The sequence below is a fragment of the Nelusetta ayraudi genome, unplaced genomic scaffold (assembly GCF_046127955.1).
Source record: "Nelusetta ayraudi isolate G7.1 ecotype Tasmania unplaced genomic scaffold, CSIRO-AGI_Nayr_v1 ptg000084l, whole genome shotgun sequence".
NCBI lineage: Eukaryota > Metazoa > Chordata > Actinopteri > Tetraodontiformes > Monacanthidae > Nelusetta > Nelusetta ayraudi.
The window spans coordinates 3,919,832-3,942,937 of NW_027466134.1; the positions used below are offsets into that span (position 1 = coordinate 3,919,832).

The 23,106-nt window shown below is 43.1% G+C and overlaps 3 protein-coding genes and 1 long non-coding RNA gene across 5 annotated transcripts; 2 read left to right on the plus strand and 2 right to left on the minus strand.

Moving 5' to 3' along the window:
* Positions 1 to 240: 240 nt before the first annotated feature.
* Positions 241 to 6,280, minus strand: pycr3 (pyrroline-5-carboxylate reductase 3). The gene is made up of 7 exons (XM_076045364.1): positions 5,179 to 6,280; positions 3,966 to 4,059; positions 3,819 to 3,883; positions 3,549 to 3,728; positions 2,626 to 2,838; positions 1,871 to 1,963; positions 241 to 1,669 (listed from the first exon to the last, which is right to left on the minus strand). The coding sequence occupies exons 1-7, from the start codon at positions 5,626 to 5,628 to the stop codon at positions 1,466 to 1,468; spliced, it is 1,299 nt and encodes a 432-aa protein (XP_075901479.1). The 5' UTR covers positions 5,629 to 6,280; the 3' UTR covers positions 241 to 1,465.
* A 247-nt stretch (positions 6,281 to 6,527) lies between these two features.
* Positions 6,528 to 9,697, plus strand: LOC142900915 (uncharacterized). Its single transcript, XR_012928948.1, has 7 exons — positions 6,528 to 6,620; positions 6,998 to 7,148; positions 7,363 to 8,716; positions 8,808 to 8,947; positions 9,056 to 9,196; positions 9,293 to 9,385; positions 9,513 to 9,697. It is a non-coding gene; the product is annotated as an uncharacterized LOC142900915 (long non-coding RNA).
* A 2,836-nt stretch (positions 9,698 to 12,533) lies between these two features.
* Positions 12,534 to 16,538, plus strand: bmb (brambleberry). The gene is made up of 12 exons (XM_076045361.1): positions 12,534 to 12,802; positions 13,150 to 13,278; positions 13,394 to 13,579; positions 13,670 to 13,892; positions 14,403 to 14,519; positions 14,621 to 14,800; positions 15,059 to 15,265; positions 15,346 to 15,496; positions 15,685 to 15,746; positions 15,856 to 15,977; positions 16,070 to 16,191; positions 16,277 to 16,538. Exons 1-12 carry the CDS (start codon positions 12,536 to 12,538, stop codon positions 16,404 to 16,406), a joined length of 1,896 nt encoding a protein of 631 aa, XP_075901476.1. The 5' UTR covers positions 12,534 to 12,535; the 3' UTR covers positions 16,407 to 16,538.
* Positions 16,539 to 17,133: 595 nt separating this feature from the next.
* Positions 17,134 to 22,210, minus strand: LOC142900825 (GDP-L-fucose synthase-like). Of its 2 annotated transcripts, XM_076045368.1 has the most exons (10): positions 22,088 to 22,210; positions 21,356 to 21,513; positions 21,056 to 21,170; positions 20,111 to 20,239; positions 19,944 to 20,017; positions 19,723 to 19,856; positions 18,799 to 18,930; positions 18,555 to 18,634; positions 17,658 to 17,757; positions 17,134 to 17,576 (listed from the first exon to the last, which is right to left on the minus strand). In XM_076045368.1, the coding sequence occupies exons 2-10, from the start codon at positions 21,511 to 21,513 to the stop codon at positions 17,521 to 17,523; spliced, it is 978 nt and encodes a 325-aa protein (XP_075901483.1). In that variant the 5' UTR covers positions 22,088 to 22,210; the 3' UTR covers positions 17,134 to 17,520. The 2 variants fall into 2 exon arrangements, with proteins under 2 accessions (XP_075901483.1, XP_075901482.1); XM_076045367.1 differs by lacking the exon at positions 22,088 to 22,210 and having other exon boundaries at positions 21,356 to 21,556.
* Between the last annotated feature and the right edge of the window lie 896 nt (positions 22,211 to 23,106).

Genomic DNA, 23,106 nt, shown 5'->3' on the forward strand with positions numbered 1-23,106 from the left:
GAACTTTGTTTCTGTATATGATGCCGTGAAGTGGAATGAGTAAAGGAAAAGCTTTACAATTCAATTGTTGCTGCGTTTCTGTGTAGAGTTACTCCAGCAGTCAAAGGTTGGGACACGTACTTCTGATGTCATGGTATTTCTTTCATTTTCATGACTAATTACATTGTAGATTGTCAATCAAGGCATCAAAACTATTAATGAACACATATGGAAATGCTGCTGGGACAGGAACCAACACAATGAGCCCAACTTTGCATGTTTTATTTGACCAAACGTGAAATGACATAATTTATTAATAATAACAACAACAACAACAAAATGTATACATTTCCTTTTGACTGACGGTGACCAAATCATAACAACGAAGGCAACAATTCCGACATGTAAGCCCAAAAGGTACTGGCCCACAAAAAGGGTTTAAGACATTAGTGGAATAAGACTGAAGCAAGGATACAGTACTGTGTGTGTGTGTGTGTGTGTATGTGAATGAAACTCATTTTTATTCAACGTGTACCGTTTGTGGACTTATTTAATCAGCGTCGCCATTTCTCGTCTGCAACAGTTTTCCGTTTTCGCACCGTTTGTATATTTATGACTCTAACAAGAACACATTTGGCATCTTTCTTGTGTCCTTTTTTGATTCAGAATAATTCCATGACTAAGAATGCCTCATGACCTCAGTCCCTTTGGTTTTACTACACTGCAATAAAACTGAAGGGACAACTATCCTCCCATGAACAAGTCAAAAACACTAAGTATTTAATTATTAATAAATTATTATATTATAGTTTTATATCTTGCACACATTAGTGCCAGGTTTACAGGCCGACCATCCTGACCCCATTTAAAAGCACTCACTTTGTCACGAATGAGCCTGACTTTGTTTCAAACTCCCAAAAAATTGGCAAAACCAACAAAGGGAAAAATATTTAGAAGGATGTGTAAAATTAAAAACTTTTGATTGATGACGCTAAAAAAAAAAAACTCGGCATGAAACTCGGCAGGAAGAACGATGGAACCCTCAAAAGCTGTTGGATTGTCGCGATGGTTCTCACAACATCGTCCCCTTGGCAATATTGAATGAACGATGAAGGCAACGGATAAAAAAATCACCCACAAAGTATGGCAAAGGCCACGACGGACAAGATTTTTGTTGTGTCAGAGAAAACTGGTCCACAAGTCCTGTGTCTTGTAAATGCAACCAAAAAAAAAAAAAGTTTCCACTGCCCTTTTGCAGTATATTTCTATATGAGAATGTCTGCGAAACCTTGTGAGAGCTTACAAACAGCCATATTTCAGAGGGTGTTTTTTTTTTTTTTTTTTAATTCAGGTGTTTCCATCACCCGTTTTCAAGCGATTCTGAGGGTGATGGAAACCCTGATGGAAAACGGATTGGAGACGAAAAGGTCGTTTTATTCCAGTCCGTGGAGGCGGTCGGGCTCACCGGTGAAACAAAAAACTGCTGTCATTTCATCATCCGCGCCCCGGACTTGCGGCCGAGCTCCCTCGCTCTTTCCGTGGCAGATTCCACGGCGCTCATGGTGGCGGCTCGGACGCCCCCCTGCTCCAGGGTGTGAAGCCCATAGATGGTGGTTCCACCTGGGGTGCAGACCTCCGACCGCAGCTGCGCCGGGTGTTTCCTGGAGTCGCGGAGCAACTTGCCAGCTCCCTGCAACACACGGCGTTGAAATGAAATCAACGCGCAAAATATGAACATAAGGCCAAACAGCACACTGTGAACTTTATATTTGTTTCTTTGACTATTTTTCTTCGATACTTGTGTTTTTTTTTTGTTTTTTTTTAATGCTCGAATAAAGAATTCAATTCAAATTGAAAGCTCGTGGTGTTTTGAACACGCAGTCAAACTGACCAGGACAGTCTGAGATGCGATGCTGTGCGCCAGGGCACTTGGCATTCCCATCTTGACAGCTCCCTCTGCCAGTGCTTCAGCAAACAAGTACACCTGCAGACGATACGCGCGTCAATGCGAAGAAGAAAATCATTTTATCGCCAACATTGAAACATCACCCATTTTGCTGCCCTCTTTATTGTCGACGAGAGCTTCAGTCTAATCCATGTTCCAACTACTCGGGAACTCTGCAAATGAAAACAATTCCAGCCAATGGACAGCGAGGGGAGCCACTCACTCACTCACTCACTCACTCTCAAAACAACAGGAAAACATTCCAGGAAGCATCACACAGTTGCATCCTGGGCCAACACTAGACAAGCAGTACGGTGACAAGCTGCGTTTGGCTTCTGATGCCTTTTTTTTCTTTTTTTCTTTTAACAACCCAGTCCCAGGCCATTTTGTATGCGTCCACTGGGAGGAATTCTTTCCATCCCTACCAACTCCTGAGCGGCTCCATGGATTCCAAAGTGTTACTGGAGCTAAAAGGCGGCAAGGGGGAGGAAACACCGTCCATCACCACCCGGGGCTAAAGCAGGGTTAACCTCACTGCTGGAGGAAGCTTCTGGACCCCTCATGCATTCGTGATGTTGTGTATCGCACCAAGAATCAGGCTTTGCAACTCCAAGTGCAAATTATTTTAGTGCAGTGACTCAAAAACAATAAAGATGGGTTAGTCTGCCTTCAATTCTGAGCTCTGTGTGAGAGACACTTACAAAAGCCACCCCGCTCCCACTCAGTCCAGTGTGGATGTCTATCCAGGCTTCTGGCCCCTCCTCCACCAGGCCGCAGTGGTGCAGCAGAGAACGAAGCAGAGCCGCGTCTTCCTGCTTAGCATTCGATCCCCGGGCAAACAATAGCGCCCCCTCCTGAACCAGGCATGGCAGGTTGGGCATCATCCGGATGACAACTGCATTCTCAGGCAGGTACTTAAAGGAGAAAGAGAATATTAAATGATTTTATATCATGGACGTTACCTAATTGATCCTAGGGCTGTGCCATTATTCGATTTTACATGGAAATCGGATGTATTAGTCAAGACCGTGTTAAAAAAAAGAAAATCTTAAAATGGATTTTCCAGGCCTCTATTTCTTCCTACAAAATGTGAAAGTTTTGCACTTTATTCATTCATCGTCGTTCAAGATGATTGAAAAGCTTTTATTTTTGAAGTGACGTTTGGTGAAAGACCGTTCGGGTTGTCGATTTATCCACGGGGGATTCATTTGTGTTTGGTTTTGAAGTTTTCACTTCATTCCCAACGGAGGGAGCTTCATCTTTGTTTATGAAGAACCTGTTCACTTTCACGTGAGGTTTGCTGAAAGTGAGGTTCTCACTTCATTCATCCCAAGGGATTCATCTTTGGTCAAGAACACTGCAAATGTTGTCACTTTACTAAACCCAAGGAGGGTTTGCACTACATCTTTCAGTTGAACTTCATTCCCAAGAGGGAAATTTGTTTGCGATTTTTCTTTAAAAAAAAATAAAGATGAAATACTTAAAATAATTCATTGCATTGTCTTTTGTAGTTCTAACATTTCTGAAATCGAAAATTGAGTTTTCAGAGAAAAAAAAAAGAAAAATCGAGATTTTGTTTTTGTCTAAATCATTGCATTACAAGACATGAGGGGTCCGCACTCACCTCCTCCAGCGTTGCCATTGTCACTCCTGCTGCCACAGACACAATGATGTTCCGCTCAGAAACGTGAAGTGAAATCTCACTGAGGACGCCGGCAACCAAGTGAGGTTTGACTGCGACGAAAACCACGTCGGAGCCACACACCACCTCCACGTTGGAATGAGTGGTGGAGATCCCCAGCTCCTGAGAGCCGAGGGAGGAAAGTTAGCTTCACGCCGATCCAAAGCCGGGCGTGGAGTGTCTCAAGTAGCGCCACATTAAAAATCACGTTACCTGAAAGCGTCCCAGGTTCCTGGAGGACGGCGCGCTCACTTGGACGTTCGCGGGAAGAACATTTCCTGAAGGACGGACCACACAGGAGGTGAACGTCTCCCCTTAAACACCTCCGCTGTGTCTCTCAGCAGTTGTGCCGCGACTCACCGCTCAAGATGCCCTTGGCGATGCCGAACGCCATGTTCCCCGCACCGATAAAACCAATCTTCCTCTGCCGCTCCATGTCAGGGTCCATTTTGATCTGTTATCAAAGGGAGGGGGGAGTAAACTTTAAGTTAACGATGAGTCCATTCCAATCCTACTACTATGACAATGTTCCCTACAATATAACACAAAAAATGAAAGTATCCTAAAAATAAATAAATAAATAAATACATACAATAAATAAATACAATAAAAAAACGGAAAAATGTAACACTCACTCAGTTAGTGAGGAAAATGCAAACATGTTGATATTGAGTGAGTGAGCTGCTAGCGTTAAGGCTAGTGAACACCCCGTGTAACTCCAGAGGTTTGCCTTCTGCAAAATGTATTGTTCTGCTATCTCGCGTTAAAAAAAAAAAGGGCCAGTTTGTTCTCACTGTAAGGGTGGTGAGTAGGAGTATTTTCCATGGGTGGAAGAAGAAGAACGGAGAAAGAAGATGGGAGAAGGATACAAACCACAAACTAACATGCACAGCCAGTCTGGCTTTGTAAACAAGAGCGTGGAAAAGGTTCTAAATCAACAGGAAGGGGTTGTGTGATGTGATAAAACCACTAAAGCTTCACATATCAGTGTTTTATCACCTTATATATGTCATTGATAAGCACTTATTGGCCCTTTAATAACAAATCACGACCCAAATGGGCTTCTATTCCAAATTTAGGTGATGAAAACTACGCAAAAACTTGAAAACTCATTTAAACAAAGCAAGTAAAAAGTTTTTTATGTTATGATATAAAACTCTCTGAAAATGTTCGGGTTAAGGCTGAAATTAGTGTTAGGGTTTCGGGGTTCCTCATGCGCTAGAGGCGTGGGTGTTTTTTGAGGGATCCTGATGACAAAGCAACTGGCCCCATGTCTCTAGGAAAAAGTTGACCCTCATAGACTTGTATGGGGTTAGGGTTAAGGTTGAAATTAGGGTTAGGGTTTCGGGGGTTCCTCGCGCGCTAGAAACCCCCCAAATTTGGGGAAACTTTTTCACAAAATGTTTGAGTTTTATACAGATACACAGCTCTGTTAGGTCTAACAATTTGCACAAAGTTTTTTTTCTTCCTTTCTAATAAATGCGATCTGTCTTTGCTGAAGAAATAACACCACACCATAGGCACCACAAGGGAGGGATGAAATCACAGCTACAATCCAAAACATCACTCCTACAATTAAATCCAGGTCCTGGTTTGTGGCTCCTGAGCAGGGCTGGGACCACAGCGGCATTGACGAGTCCTCATTCGAGTCTTCCGTCACCACCTCGTTCCTGTCACTGTTGATGACGCCTGCACCGGCCAGTGCGTGTCTGGTCTCCATGATAGCCGCCATAGTCTTCTGGTAGCGCCACCAGCCGTGGATTTTGTGCTGGGAAGCGGCGTCGGGGTCCCTCTTGCACTTGTAATACGCACTTTTGAGGAATTTCCAGCGAAACTTTAACTGGTCCACAGATCTGTGGTAGCCAGCCGCTGTCATCCTCCTGTGCGCTACTCGGAAGAGTTTGGTGTTTCTGACTTTCCTCCCGTCCAAGCAGTTCTTAATGTCGAGCTCTTTGAGGATTTCCAAAAGCAACTCCGTCTCCCCCACGTCCCAGTTTTGCTTTTTGAAACCGGAGTCTTCCATTGTTTGGGGGCAAATGGTCAACGTTTTAGCGCAGCGGCTAGTTAGCCGCTCGTCCAGCAGTCCAATATCCACTAGCCACCAGCCGAATTTAACATAAACGATGCGTGAATATTGAGAAAGACCATATAAACCCGTCAAATAAATGTTAGGTTTCCCCAAATAGCAGTATCGCTGTTGCACATAGCTACGGAAAAGCAAAGAGCATAATCCAGGGGAGATTAGAATCGAAATACAACACACGTGTTTCTAATTACTTGGACGACCATAAAATAACACGGAGTGGCGCGTGGCGTGACGCGGCGTTGGCTTCACCGGTATTGACCGCAACGTATTCATTTCACCTTATATTCTTCAGAAATGCTGATATCCAGTGTTTCGTAAAACCCAAGACGTGGTTTGATCTGAAATGTGTGGCAGTTTCCCGAAAGCACTCCCTTAACTCGCTTTACAGCGCACTAACTACAAAAGGGGCTCCGCTATTTGTACTGCTGTCCGAGTGTTTAAGTGAAATATATTAAACCCCAAACTCAACTCTAATGATTCAAAGTATCCCACAATGCATCGCTTAATGGAGTGTAACAACCGACGATCACTCACCCACTTGACCAGCGATATATCCCATCATACATTGCGGCCACGCTGACCCGGGGAAAAACAAAACACGGCAGAAAAACCCAAACGCAGACAAAGATGGTGGACACGGCGCCATAACTCCAATACCATAACGCAAGACCGGAACTCAACGCCGGAAGTTAGTTGACCTTTTCATTTCTTTTTTTTTTTATGTATTTTTTAATAATTGAGCAAAACACTACAAACAAAAACAAAACAAAACAAAAAACAATAGCAACAAAAACTATCTAACAAAAACTAAACTAGCGTATCCATAACTTCCATACCAGAACTTCACACCGGAAGTTCATTCTTCTTCGTGAAATGCTTATTAGGCGTCCATCCCGATAGCAGCATTGTAAACGAAGAGCGCGAGAATGGTAAGAAAAAAAGTTTACATTTTATTTTATTTTATTTATTTTTTTCACCACCAACGAGTGTGGCATGGTCACTAAGAAGATGTGATTCGTGCTATTTTCAAATGCGATGTTTCGAGGAATTCGTTACATTGTCGTGTCGTCGTGAAGCTTGTTTCTACGCTTGAGTCGATGGTCCGGGCTAACGTTAGTTTAGCCAAAGAAAGTACGCTAACGGATGTGACAAAGTCGTATATGCCAATTTTATCCAGAGCTATTACCCTTTTTATGTAATAGGCACACCAGTCACCCTCCTTAGGAAATTATTATATAAACACGATTATTTCCTTAACCATTATCTATCTGTCTGTCTGCCTATGTGTTTATATTCTTTCTTCCAGATTCACAATTGTACGGAGGAAAGACTCAAGTGCACAAACGTGTCACCGTCGGTCTTTGGGTGTCCTCTCTGCCCCAAATTCTATACCAAAAGCGCAAGAGTCATCGAGAGGCACTTGCTGAGTCACGAGGCACAGGCAGTGCATTTTAATGGTATATTCAGGAAAAATATGCATGTGCATGTGCATGTCATTTTGCATGATACTTGTGATTCTGCATGTCATGTTTCAACCATTGTTATACCCAGTTGTTTTTTTAAATAGACCGAAAATGCACGTGTATATACTCTATAAGGTGTTGAGTAAATATTTGTTTCTCAGGCACTGTCTGGTTTTAACACACATTTTTTTTTTTGTCCCTTTTTTAGGAAAGGTCATCTACAGATGCAATCTGCCGTGCAGACATGGAGGCCATTTTCATTGTCCATTTTGTGGAAGAACAGTAGTCCGGAAAGACACCATTACAGCACATTTAATAGAGTGCGAGAACGGATGTGATTTTCCCCAACTCGCCACAGTTCCACCTCCTCAACCAGCCCCAACAGAGACCCGCCCTGCTCTTTCATTAGTGAATATGGACCATTCTTACGTACTTCCGCCTTTTGTGTCAGCTGTTGAAAAGGACCATTCATACGTTCAAACGGCATCCCCGAAGACCCCTGCAGTTGTCACAGACTTGCAGAAAGACCAAGAAGCGGAACCAAAAGAGCCAGAGCTGTGTGTGTCGTCACCCACAGCTATAACCTCAACAGAAACCATTGCTCCGGAGAGCAAAACGACTGGCGAGTTGCCTCCAAGCCATGTGCAGTGCCCACACTGTCCACGTGTTCTGTACAAGAAAAATCTTTTTCTACACGTCCAAAGAAAGCACGGCCAAGAAAAAGACATAACGGCAAAATCTCACCTAAAAAGTACCTGCATTGATCAAAGAAACGGCCTTTATGCCGTCAGAAAAACCTCCAGGGGATTCAGTGTTCCAGTTCATGTGCAGCGCAAGACATGGGGACTGCAACATGTGATGAGATGCGAGATGGAGGGTTGCCAGAAATACCACCTGCTTGCACAGCAAAGCGGTCTCCCTCACAGCGTGTGTCGCCATATCCGTTCGTTGGACTACTGTGACGCCACCGCCAGTCATGAACAACTGGACCACCGAGTCCTCCAGGAAATGGTGGAAAACGGTTTATTCACAGACTCCAAAGTGGCAGTGTGCAAAACAAGGCAACGAGAAGCAGAAGAAGCACACGTCCCCTTGTCTGTCCTCGTCGACCTCACTGTTTCTCCAAATTATATCTGCTTTTCCATTTATGAGCACGATGTACACCATTACAGCACTTTAGGGAGAGTCGTTGTAACTCACAACGTTAAAAAGAACACCTGGCATTGTCCCTGCGCTAAAGCGAGTGCATCTGCATCTTGTACACATAAATACATTGCCAAGTGGCACCTTTTCCAGAAGCACAAACACTTTTTCACGACCGTGCCACCAAACACACCAGCAACGGAAACCATTTCTGGCAGTCTCCCCACTGAAGAGATGGAAGTACAAAAAAAACACTCTCCCTGAAGAGGTGAGAGCCCGCAGAGCTCCAACAGATTTCCCTCAGCAGTTGTTTCCAAATGAAACAACTTGCAAGCTCTGTGACAACAATGCAAAACTGGAGGACGGCGTTCGAATTACTAACAAAGCCACAGTTGTTGGCGTGGAAGGATCAGTACAAAGTACGTTCAATAAGTTATCAGAGTGATCATATCCAGTTTAATTCAAGATTTATCTAATGTTTTGTTTTGTTTTTTTTCATGTCTATTTCAGACCTCTCTATATACAATAAAAGAAGCCCGGAATGTGAGGTGGCGTACAGATACCAGGAGTGGACTGATGGACTCCATAACTTCAATGGCCGTGTCATCGTCACACTGCAGCTATGTCTGTACCTGAGGCACAATCTCCAGGTGTGTAAAACCACAAGGTAACTTTTGAATAGACTGTGCTTTAATTATTTACAGTGTCTCTTACTTTGGCAGATTATTATATGTTCACCTTTTACTCTCTGGTTTCAGAACTTGCACGATGGTCTCGTCGATGGTCTCGTCAATGGTAGCATCCGGTCAAACAGGATGCACCTGTGGGAGAATCCTTCCACGTCCCTCAACCTCAAACAATTCCTTAAATGAAGGACACTTAATTTAAGTGACCAGCGGGTAAATGACAGTGCAGTCAGTCACGTGCATGTGTGTTACCAGAGATGTGACTTTAAAAAGGCAAATTTGTTTATCATGTACTTTTCTTTCCAATAGATTTTTGCACTGTTGAAAATTATCGAGGACAAAAAAATGAAGGGAGGCGATATCAGACTCCTGGATTTTGTTTTTGACGTCATGCTTCCAGAGGTAAGAAGCCCAATCGAGTTTGCTTGGGAAATGGAAGGAAATTATTGGGTGGTCAATTTTATTTGTGTGGAAATCATTAAAGAAAATTGAGTGTGAGCCTTTACAGCATCATGTCACTGTGTTTCAGATATTTATTGAAGTCTCTCTTCAAGAAGGGATGACAAGACTGAATGTGGAAAGAACATTGGCTCGTGGCAGCCTTTAAGCCTCCTCACCACAGCCACCCGCCACCACAACGGCCAACGGAAGCCCGGCCACCTATTTTTTGTTTGTTTCTGGTCAATTTTATAAAAATTTTTTTTATTATTATCTCAATAAAGGCATTGTGAGAACTTCTAGTCAAATTATTATTGCCAGTATGACATGACATTGTTTTTTATTACATTTTAGAAACAAAATAGAATGAAGAGGGAAGTGATAATGGTTAAATAGAATTATTTCATGCATATAATGACTAAATGGGATAATGAAGACCTCTCCAGAAGCAGGAAATACCTGTTCTGTTGCAGTGATGTCTGGGACCATTGTTTTACTCGTACTGCTCGTCCCTGGAGATCCCTGGTGGATGAAAAATCAACCAGCAAGACTGAAGACAAATTTCCTTCCCTCCCAGCAGACTGCAGCATAAAACAACACACGTGCCACCACAAACAAAACATCTTCAGCATTTTGCTACAGACGTCAAGAGATCTTGGCTTCCTTAAGAAAAAGAGGCAGCGCTTCCCTTATTTATTGAGTGTCTCTGTTTAGGGACCTCTTCAAATTATTATCCAGCTGTACACTTGGATATTTATGACTTGGCACCACCTTGAGGTCTTCCCCACTGATACTCTGGCTGAAGAGGGGACTTGGATCTGCAAGAACTCTATTATTATTTCCTTGGTCTTTGAGGTTTTTCAGTAGGACAGTTCTTGTGACTCCAGTCACTGAAGGCTTTTATCAGGTCCTTATATTCACATTGCTGCCCATTCCTGATACATTTCACAATGGCAAGGATTTACAGGGCCTTTATTTTTGCTCTTGACATAAATGAATAGTAACCATATGCTAATGTGAAAGTAAGTATGACATTTGTTTTGACCGTGTGTGCATGTTGCAACTGCAGCCTAACCAGAAAGTGCTCTGTTTATTTGGTTGTGTAACGTCCCATTTTATTAATTATCTGTTATAACTTAGCTTTGAACTAAATTCTGAGTTTTATAGTAGCCTACAAACTTACTTTTAAATTACTTTTAACTACTACTACTACTACTAATAATAATAATAATAATAATAATAAAAGTTTTGCAGAAGCTTGTAACATTGTGACAAGACAATGAAGTAGTCAATCCTAACATTACGAAAAACACGCAACTGCACAAAGTTATTTGTAATGTTTAAATGTATTAAAAACACATTTTCTTACATTTGAGAACGATGTCCAACAGTATCTTAAATTCTATTTTTAAAACTATTTATCTATCTGCCTTCTACAATTATTTTTATAGTGCAAACCGTAAAAATACTTTTATGTATGCAACCCCCTGGCGATGGTTTTTATTGCTGTTGTTGTTGTTTTTTGTTTGTTTGTTTTTTGTTTTTGTTTGTACTGTTTTGCGCAATTATTTAAAAAAAAAAATACATTAAAAAAAAAAAGATCAACTAACTTCCGGCGTGGAGTTCCCACCATCTTTGTCTGCATTTGGGTACGGGAGGAGCCGAGCTTTATTTTATTTTTTTAAATTGTTTTTATATTTCATTTTTCTTCTTCTGTTTTGGAATATACTTAATATAATATGTATTTATCACAAATTAATAAATAAAAAGATATATCAAACGCTCCCCACGGTTACTGTGGTCAACTGTGACGTCATTGGTTGGTTACGCATCATAGGCAGAATAAGGGCTGGACCTGCATCCATGGGCTGGACTCAACAGTAGTTAGTTGTCATTGCGATCAGCTGTGATCCGTGGAGGTTCCTGCGAACGCCAAGTGCAGGTACGGTTCAAACTTTTGCGGTTTTGCCATAGCTTGACTTGAATGAAAGATTGAAGGGATTTTTCAGTTGTTTCATCTTTAATTGAATTTTTTGTTTGGTTTTGTTTTTTTGTTATGTTCTGATTTAGCGGGAGGCTTTTCAAATTTTGCGTGTTGTCACCTGGCCACGTTTTCTCTTGTGGCATCAGTTTTACGTTAAATGAATGATATGGCACATATACGCATGCATTTTCTTTTTTTTTGGGGAGAAAATGCTTGCGTTAATGTGTGTAAACATGCAGCAGTTGTGCAGCGCAGCGGTGAGGACATGCCCGGGCAAGACGCAACCCTGGACACACACTCTGACATATAACTGATATTGTCGTTCATGCATTCATGTTCATCCGTGGGGTTCTTGGAAAAAACTCCAGCTGTTGTTTTTTTTTTTTTTTTCTTCTTCTTGAGTTATTTGAAATGCTTCGGATCGATAAAATGCCATTGATAACAGAACATGTTCAAACTAATTTGGCGCGTTGTCGCCACCTAGCGCCGATAAGTTAGATTGTTGCGGGGTTTTTTTGTAAACACATCAGTTGAAAAACTACATCATATTCACGTTTTAGATGTCGGAAAGACAGACGTATATTACTACAGTTGAAGTATCAGATGATACAAACGCAAAGACATTAACATTTAGATGGTTATTTATCATATCACCATTGGCGGGAAGTAACACAATGCACACACTTTGTTACTGTAGTGAAGTAGATTTTTCAGGTATCTGTGCTTTACTTAAGTATTTATTTTTCTGACAACTCTTTACTTTTACTGCACTTTTTGCACATATATCTGTAGCGTCTCCTTCTTACATTAAAAACGTGCCTTTTCATTTTAAAAGTCTTCAAAAGTTACAAATTCTGTTTGAAATAATTCACTTATTTTATTATTGTTGTTGGTGTTTGAAGTGGAGCCATTTGAATTTCGCTGTTGTGTAGTTCAATATAAAACTGGATCACGTTTTAGACGGAGATTATTTTAGAGCGTTGGGGTCACTATTCAGTACATTGCTGTCAGGTGGAGCGTTGTGATAGTAAAATGAACATTTAACACGCTTGCATATTTTATGCAATATGCCCATTCATTCATTCATTCATTCATTCATTCATTCCCTCATTAATTTGTGTGTTTCAGACATGGTCCAGTCTCAAATTCACCAGCTGTGTTTGCTGCTGATTGGCACGCTGATCTATCAGCCACTCACAGCCAGTGGCCTGTTTGAATGGCTGCGGCGAGCAGAAGCTCCTCCTCCCCCTGCAGTAGAACCACCACCACAGCCTGCAGATCTTCTCCCTGCTCCTCTTGCCAAAGATGCTCGGTTTGAGATGGCGACGGCCGATGAGAAATTTCTGGCTGAGGCGAAGCACTTTGAGATCAGCCCACTAGAGAGCTGCCACTGCAGGGTAAGAATCATCACTCTCCCCTTTAGGCAGCGTCCTGGGTTTGGCTAAAATTGTCTGGCGGAGTTTTTCTCAGGTCAAATGCAAAGCTACAGCTCAGATTGATCCCTCAAAATAGTGAAAATAGATGCTTTACAATTTATTGTATTGGTATGAAAAAGGCGGAAAAACTAATTTTCCCGAGACAAAAGTTTTTTTTATCAGTAAGAAGATGGAAACCCGCCTCAATTTGGAAAGTTAATAATGCACAAATATAAACATTACTTTAATTTTAAGATGTTCTCTTCAAATGAAGTCGACATTGGTTTTTCCTCTGTTATCAGTGAATTAAACTTGATGCTGGTTTGTAGGTGGTTGCACAGCTAAAGGCGAGCTGTGACAGCCTCACAGAGGAGCAGCTCGGAAAGCTTGGAGTTGTCCTGTTCAACTGTCAAGCAGATAGCGAAGGGCGCCCGACCTACCAGTGCACAGATAAAATGGTAAAGTATAATAATTATATAAGCAATGTTCATATGAATAACATGGAAAGAACTATTGCTTTACAACAGAGACTGAACGTTTGGCCACTTGAACGCTTCCCACCCTGTCTTTCAGACTCTAAAGGAGTGCACACAAAGCATGGATACCGACACTTGGAACGCTTATCACATAATCAGCAACAGGGCGCGCTCTGTGTGCTACGCAACTCGCCAGCAGCTTTTCAGACGCAGAGCGGAGCTCACCGTCAATTCACTCATCACTACAGCCACAAGCCAACTCGAGACCATGAAGGACCTGAAGGTATAAATCTCCTAAATTTCTCTTTTTAGGCACAATTAAACAAATAAAGCGTCAAATCCTGCGTCATCTTTTTCACTCTGCGTGTTGAAGGACGGTCAGCTGGAGCTGAAGGAACTGACCGCAGCCTCCCTGGACAGACTGCTGGATGGTCACAACGCTCTGCAGGCTCAGCAGGGCAAGCTGTACGAAGGCCAGGAGCAGATGGAGGGTTCGCTGAGGGACAACCTGCTGCGTCTCAGCCAGGAAAAAGCCCTGATCGCCTCTGGACAGGAGCTGGTGGCTCAGCTCATACAGGGCATCACGCAGAAAATGGGTGAGGAGGACCTCTGGTGACGTTGAGGTTTTGATGATTCAAACTCTTGAAAGGGAGAATGACTTTGACGTACAGGATGAATCGGCAATATTTTAACACTGCCATTTGTCTCGACTATGTAGGAAAAGAATGCAGGTAACGTAAAAAGATTCTGTTTCTCAAATGGCACTTTTATCTTTTTCTTTTTTTTTTTAAGATGATTTTTTTTTTTTAATTGTCAGAAAATTATTGAAGAAAACATTTGGTTAATGTACTGACAGAAATTTTTGTGGTGATTCCATCTGCTTGAGGAAATTAATCTTTCTGTCTGCATGAGAAAATTAGTTGACAATCAAAAATGAACTGGCAAATCTGAAATGATGCGGTAATATTCACGGATGGTGCTCAATTCAGTCAACATCCCCATTTAAATGATAATTGTATTTAACTTTTTCTTTTTTTTTTTTACTAAACAATCCTGAAAAATTCAGCACTACTGTAATTACGGTTTGACTCTAATGTATTTTTCAGAGAATGTGAGTGAGCATCTGCAAGCGCAAGGTCTGGAGGTACAAGACAGTCACAGTGAAATTGTCAAAGACCTCGCAGACGTCCGACACCAAGCTCAGGACATCCACCAAAAAATTGGTATTAGAAATGTGAGCAGAATCCAAAAATCCTTCAAGTTTGGACGGCACCCAGATCAAATAGTTTGTCTTTTTTTTCCTTTTTTTTTTGGGGCCAATCAGACCACAGCATGCTGGAGTTCCTTCAGTACCAGCACCAGACGTCACAGTACTACAGTGACGTGATGAACAAGCTGGAGCGCATGAACGGCACCCTGGGCTCCATGCTGCACTACCTGGACAACATGCAGAGAAGGGTTGAGGAACGGCTTCACATGATCCAGGGCTACCTGGGCTGGGCAGGTAACACCACCGACACACACACACACACAACTACACTCCCTCTTTATTCTGTCTGTTTCCTTCTCGAAATTTCCATTTTAATGATGAAATTTCGACTATTCTTGAAATTTCAATTTTAATCACAAAATTTCAACTTTATTCTCGAAATATAAACTTGGTAAAAAAAAAAAAAAAAAATTCTCTTCCGTACACTCGGTGACCAAAAATGATCTTCATCAGCTGATTCCCCCCCCCCCTTTGTGCTTGTTGTTCTCTCAGGGCTGAGCTTGACAGCCATGTGGACGTGCGTTGCTCACCTGGGCTACTTTGTTGTGTGCGCCGTCCTGCTGACGTTCCTGCGCTGCCCGGCGTTCTCCCGCACCGTGCTGCTGCTCAGCGTTCCTCTCAATGCGGTGGCAGAGGTCCACCAGCAGCCCTCGCTGGACCTGGCCAACCTCAGCGTGCTGCTGCTCACTCTCTCCCTGGGTACGGCGTTGAGACGGCGCAGTGGCCGATTGCGTTGTTTCCCGTTTTTGTCTTTTTCTCATTTTTATTCTGGTCCGAAGGTCACTGGTTGGTGAATCGGCTGTGGGCGAGCTTCCGGGCCACTGACAGGCCGGCTGCCCCTTTGCTGCTGGCCCCAGTTGAAATAATACCTCCTCGTAAGGATGCAGGTTCAGCCCGGCCCTCTTATCCACCTTCTTCTACACCACACAAGTGAGTCTGCGGAGTTCAGTTTTAATCTACGAGTTGTTTGAAAAAAATTTTTGCAAAGATTTGAGTTGATTTGCTTTGCTCTTTCAAGACAGGTGTGTCTTGCAGCAATACAGCACTAAGTGCTACAATGCTTGTTGAGACTGTTGACCAATCACAGTGTTTGTTTGTTTGTTTGTTTTTAATTGCAGAGAAGAAAAAGATGCTTTCGTTGATGAAAATGACATTTTGAATTCGGACAGTTTCGTATCAGGTATAATTTTTTTTTTTTTTTTTTTTAATGAAGAATATACAGTATGACAGCTTATGCAAATACTGCACAGTTGTTGCTAAACAGTATTAATGTGTTCCTATGTGTGCAGGTGACTTGGGCATCTCGTCAATGTCTCCTCCCCCTGCCAGGAATCCGAAGGCGGAGTCCAAATTCCTGCCAGGTTTTGTCATGGCCAATCAGTGGACTCCCAGGCTCGCACCATTGTCGGCGGTGAGCACGTCCAGTCGAAGGAGGCGTGAAGAGGCGGAGACGCTGAGATCTTGACGATATTAATCAGTCACGTTGGAAATGTTTCTCTTCAGGCATTTGTGGATGAAATTCCTCTGCGGAACCTGGGGGTTGTTTTTGACCCAGCGAACGACTCGAGAGACCTTGTGAACGACTCACGAAGTGCAAGTCCCACTCCTTCACTCGCCAGCAACAGGTAGGCGCTCGCCTTCTCACACACTTCAGATACCTCTGACAGTAGAGACTGACCTATTTATTTTATTTTTTTATTTCTCTCCCAGCTCTATCACAGGCCGCCTGCTGTGCAGTGGAATCACTAAGACTGGCAAGGCGTGCAAGAAGAGAGCCTTGCTGGGACAGGAGTACTGCAGAGTGCATGAAGGAGGACACACCTCCTACACACACTCCTAACAACACTACTTAGACTGACTTTTATTGTGATGTCATAAAATTTGTATTTCTGTGTGAAGTAACTGACAAGCAAAATTGCTTTTATGTTTTTCTTTAGACTTTTTTTAGTTAATAAATTATTACATTTCTGTATTTTGTCTGTGCATGTGTATTAAGATAAAACAAAGACTCAAATTTAATTATTTAATTATTGAAAAGCAAAGTGAAATTAACACTACTGGTTAAATTTTTTAGAACACACCAAATTTTTCAGTTTTTTTTTTTTTTTTTTGTTAGAACTGAACAATAATATACTTTTCAGAATTATACAGAAATGTCCAGAAGAGGATTATGATTTTTCAAGTTTCCAATTCAAGTATAAAGTTGAAAATTCCAGATTAAAGTCAAGATGTGGAGAGGCTCTGCACGCAAGTCTAGTGGAGGACGTCTGTGGGTGAACCTAGTGGGCTACACCCGTTTTCAGCAGTTTACCGTTAACTGCGGGTCACTGGGTTCACCCACCATCCATCCATCCATGCAGTCTACTCGCCAAGCTCCACTTTATTCTATTCTAACTGTGAAGAAGATGAAGAAGAAGACGGCAGGGCTGAAATCTTCAGTCCATCCCCCAGGATCTTCTAAACCAAGCATCGAGCTGCATAATGTCCAATAAAAATTAAAAAAAATGGAAGATTTGGGCTGTTGGAACAGATGTGTATTTATGCCAGACACTTGTGGGAGAAATAGTAAGGCAGTAGAAAATTTATTCTTTGTTCAGTTTCATCGGTCGAAAAGCAAATCCGGCTCAGAAATGTTCAAGAAAATGTACAGGTCACCTCGGCAGAAAAAGACAATCAGAAAAGTGCACCCCCATCCGGATTTGAGGCTCGAAGCGACATTTTCCTATTTCAAAACATATCGGGTGGGGAAAGTGCACATACTCCCCGAGTTGTAACTCGTAGCCTCCCACACCTGGAAAATATGAATATAAAGGAAGAGAAAAGGATCCTCGTCTATGGTAGTGAGACGGCCCTGACGGAAGTGCATTCAAGTTCCCGTCGGCCGCTCGTCTTCAAACGGAGGTCACGCCCCCCGGGTGGACCAAGCGTCTACCTGCTCCTTCAGTCTCAGTCAGTCACTTCCGGGCTGAGTCGTAGTTGGCGACGAACCAATCGCAGGTTTCCTTCAACGCTGCGGGTGAGAGGAAGAAGGCCTGTGAAACAACTCTTCAATACATCGAGCGTTTGCAAAAAGTGAACGCGAGCGCCTCACCTTGGTTGAACGGCGTGAAGTTGAAGTCCGGAAGGTAACGACGCAGCTTTGCGTTGCTGGCCGTCTTTTTAAACTGGCCGTCTGCTTTAGTGCTGTCGAACTACAGAGAGGCGGTCAAGGAAGCGTTCAGCCAGAAAATCCTGCGTGCACGGGGAAGATGCACTGCAAGATGGATTAATATTATTGAACAGACTTTAGTAGGAGTGACATTCAGAGCTTTCTCATAAATTACCGTATTTTCCCGACTATAAGCCGCTACTTTTTCCCCCACGCTTTGAACCATGCGCATTATGCATTTTCTGTGGATTTTACTTCACCCACCAGGGGGGCGCTTTAGCAGGAAGTGCAAAGACGAGAGAAGCGGCGACACGGAGAGAGCAACACTGAGTCCGGTGCGCCGCTGCCTCGAGTCCTGGTCCGACTCCATACCAATTAACCGAGGTGACCGCCGGGACCCCGCAAACAGGATCCGCGGTGCGAGTCCAGAGTCGCAGGCTCGAAGCCGCCGAACCGGACCCGTTTCCTGACGAAACACCTGCGGCTTATAGTCCAGTGCGGCTTGTATATGTGCACGTTTGTTTTCCCCCCTAAATTTAGCTGGTGCGGCTTATATTCAGGTGCGCTTTATAGTCCGGAAATTACGGTATACGAGTCATTTTAAATACAATTTGAACAAAATCATGTCCTTCGGGGTGGGGAGAAAGGTCCCTTTTATTTTGAAATCGGGAATGACTCGTCACCAGTTCTGAGAGCTCTTGAAATTCTATAGCACATTTGAATAAAGCGAGCGTCGCACTCATCACAAAAAGGTAAAGCAAACAATGGAAAACTCTACAGCAACGTTCGCAGCAGCGCAGTGCCAAGCTGTCCCATGGCTGGCCAGGGATTAAAGGATACAACCACTTCTCCTTGAAAGTCCAACGCTTGGACAACTGCGTCCGCTGCTTCTTTAATGGACACTTCATCCTCCTCTCCAACTGGAGCCGGTGGATGTTTACACACACACACACACACACACACACACACACACACACACACACACACACACACACACACACACACACACACACACACACACACACACGTTACTATCGCTGCAATTCAGGGTCGGCAAACGTTGCGTTGCGGAATTGAGACTCACCGGAGAGAATGATGGGATCGACCTCTGGATAATCTCTCAAAACCCAGAGGAAGAGGCGAGCCAGGTCCAGGGAGTAGATGAACTGTCTCCTGGGAGTGCCGGAGCCCCACACTACCAGAGGCTTCCCCTCCTCTGGTCGGGACACACACAAAGAGGATATTACGATGCAGTGAGCCGGAGCTTAGAATCGCTGCCAAGGAAATACTCGGCTCTAGCCTTTGAACTTCACGTCACGACACAGGAAAATAAACACACATTAAGGTTATGATCAAAAGCAGCTGCTCTACTTTGGACATCGTCCAAATTACAACTGAATAGAAAATTAAATAACTAAGTGGATTTACGCTAGCAGTCAAAAGTTTGGCCACATACTTCTGATTGATAGGCGTTTCTTTCATTTTCATGACTATTTCTATTTTTATATTGTAGATTGTCACTCAAGGCATCAAAACTACAGGTGCTACCCAGAAAATAAAATATCCTGAAAAGGTTGCAGTATTTCTGCAATTCAACTTAAAAGGTGAATGTGACATATTATATAAAGGAATAATATGCAAATCAATATATTTCAAGTATTTATTTCTTTGCATTTTGCTGATCAGGTCTTGCAGCTTAAAAAAAAAACCCTCAAATTTTATAATAATTTTCTGAGTTTGGGGTTTTAATAAGCTGAAAATCTTAATCAGCAAAGTTACAACAAGGAACTGCTTGAGATGTCAATTTGCGTGGAATGGCTCAATAAAATGTGTTGCTTTCATCTTTTATGTTAAATTGCCAAAATAACAGATAACAGATAACAGATAATAACAGACGCATACATTTTATCAAGCGAATATAAAGCTAATAGCCTATTGATAGTTAACTACTTTCACCCCCAATGAACGTTAACTTTCACAATCCCTCCCATTCTACAGTGCGACTTACTTTGAGCGATGTAAGCTTTGTGTATGAGGCCTGGCAGCACATGGCCATCCTCAATGCTGAAGTTGTCATGAGGCCCAAACACATTGGTGGGGATCACGGAGGTATAGCGACGGCCGTATTGCTCAAAGTAGGCCCTGCCAAACACACACAAGCTTTATGCAAACAGCTCATGTTTTTCAAAAGGAAACATTTTTTTTTTTTTTTTTTTTTAAGTACAGTACCTGTTATGGACATCAATCATTCTCTTTGCATAGGCATAGCCATAGTTGGACTCATGAGGTGGGCCATTGTGGACCTAGAGTAAACGTTGGGGTCGGGAGATATTAAAAACCTCTACTGATCAATAACATGCCAGCCAACTGTGAATGCGGGTTGTGGGACATCTCACCATGGTCTCGTCAATAGGGTAGGTGGTCTTATCAGGAAAGATGCAGGTGGACAGGCAGGAGACCACCCTGGCCACACTGACTTCGTGCGCTGCCTGCAGCACATTGTCATTGATGAAGACGTTGTTTCTCTGGAAAAGAAAAAAAAAATAGAAATAGCCGTTATTTCATATAGATCTATAATTCTAAATCTTTTATTATCACTGCGTCATGTCACTGGGAACGTTCCACTTTGGGTGTGTTTTACAATGTTCACCTGAACTGACCTCTTGAGGATAACTCTCAGCTTTACAATCTAACACGGGCATGGGCAAACTACAGCCTGGGGCCCATATGCGGCCCGTAAACAATAAAATACATAACATAATAAATAAAATAATGTTCAATAGACATTAAAGCACATTTTCTAGATATCTTATGATATATTTTTTTCCTTTACGGGGTGGGTCACCAAAACACTCCGCTCATCTGCTCCTGCTCCGCCCCTCTGTCTATTTGGAGCCCATTGTGGCCCCACCAGTAAGAAGGTTTGCCCACCCCTGATTGAACACATTAGCTCAAGCCCACTGAGAAAAACAAAAACAAACTGCAATATCTGCGTTTCGGCCCTGAGATGAACTGGCGACTTGTCCAGGGTGTCACCCTGCCTTCGCCCTAAGACAGCTGGGATAGGCTCCAGCAGACCCCCGTGACCCTGAATAGGAATAAGCGGGTATAGAAGATGAATGAATGAATGAATATCTGCGTTTCCATTACACCTAGAATTGCCCAAAACCTAAATATGGCAATTAAAAACTGGTGATGGAAACAGCTCAACTTGGAGAAACCTCTTCTTACGCTCTCCTGAGGTGGCTTCTCCAGACATATCCATATTTGTTCGTTTTCATTCATTTCTTCTTTTTTTTTCTTCTTTTTTTTTTTTTTTTTATCAATATTAATATACATACCCAAAAATCCAGATTGTATTTCATGTTTTTGAAAAGCCCGCCAACCATGGCTGCTAAGTGGATGACGTGGGTCGGCTGGTGCTTTCGAAACACCGCCAGCGTCTCCTCAGCATTCCTGAGGAGATACCACACACACACACACACACACACACACACACACACACACACACACACACACACACACACACACACACACACAACATATAAGTGAAGTTGTTGAAGAGCGTCAAGAATAAGAGGGTAATAAAATTAAAAAACAAAACAAAAACAAAAACAATACAGAATCATGCATGTCCGTACATGAGATTGGCGTCTTTCGAGGAAAGGAATATCCATTCCTCACCCTCCTTGGCTCCTCCTTCCTGCTTGATGACATGCTGTATGGCCCTGCCCACCAAGCCGGACCCTCCTGTCACCAACACTCTCATCGGAGAGGCGTGATCGCCCTGGTTGCTCATCTGGTACGGCGAGCACGAGAACCAGAAGGACAAAAAAAAAAAAAAAAAAAAAAAACACGTCGATGTCCTAATATTTGCACCTGTCAAAGAAGCGGTCGCTCACAAGGAGCTGCTCAGTGTAATTTGACAGGGGCTTAACACAATGCAAACAGCCAACAGCAATTTACGTCAGCTCACCTGATGGAGTAGATAAAGAGTTAAGAGTTCCCAGAGTGGATGGAGAAGAGAATAACTTTACATATTAGTCGAGAGTCGATGTACAGTGAGCGGCTAAACCCGGGGCGGCTAGCGCAGTTAGCTTCAAACAATGTGTTCCCACCCGTGATGTGGGGGGCGGGGGGGGGAACACAATACGGCGGGGACAACAACAGTGATGTTGTCTGTATGTAATTCGGGGAACGGTGGAGAAAAACTACGTCCACCAAGCCAACGCGCGCGTCACCTAGCAGATGGCCGCCGCTACATCAACTCTAAACCTGGATGGCATAAAAGTCGCCACCGATACTGAATGACGTATTATTGCACGGTAGTTAAACATCCTACATACATCACAGTGTGACAACTAAACACTCACCACCTGAGTCGGATCAACTTCAACTGAGTCGTCTTTCCTTCTGCTGGACCTGTTCACTACCGGAGGAGCGAGCTCCGTGTATTGGCACTACAGCAGCAGCAGCAGCGAAGATTTGGAGGTGGATGACTGCCTCGAACACGTTGCTTCCGCCTAACCTTCAAAATAAGTGTCTATTTACGAGCAGCTGGGAGGTTTATTCATTGTTCCAAATTAAAACCAGACACCACATTTTCCTTCAGACTGTTCCCTTCAGGGGAGGCCACGGCCAATCCTCTGCCTCCATCCAACCCTCTCCTTTGCCACCTCGCCTCTCACATCCTCTCAGATAAAAGACATAACACGGCACCGTCCAAGTGCCTGGGAGACGCACTTACGCACTTCGTAAGTTTCACTCCCTATAGCGATTTTTAAACGCTGCTCGCTTGTTAACGCCGGTCGAATAGGAGTTGTTGCTGTTTTGTGCTTTGTGTGGACTTAAGTTGTGCGGATATTCTTGTCTAATAATAAACGACTGTGAGACTCAAGGTGATCGTTTCAGCGTCTAACATCTTCTCTTCTAGGACAGTGTTTTGATACAAGTCAACAGTATGAAACAAAATAATTCTAAGCCCTATGAAAATGTCTCGCACAAAACAAAACAAAACCACGGTTAATATAAAAAGTGAATCCTATGGTGTACAGACACCGGGACACGGTCGCCTTGCAACCGTGATTCCGCCCACACTCAAGTACTAGTCGGGCTTATGGAAATAACTTTCAACCGAGCTGTCCCGTACCGTGAAGTGCTGGCACTAACCGCACAGGACTAGTGGGTAAACGCCCTAACATTCCAGAGCAGAGGGGAAGGACGGATCCAATTTATTCAAACGTCGACAATGTCTGCTGCTTCATTTTCGACGCATTTTTAGTTTAGTTTTTTTTGTTGTCATTTTTACGTTGACACCCCCCCCTCCCCCGCGCGCGCATATTAAAGTACCGACAACACTAAAACATGCTTTGCATCGATAACTAAAATGTCG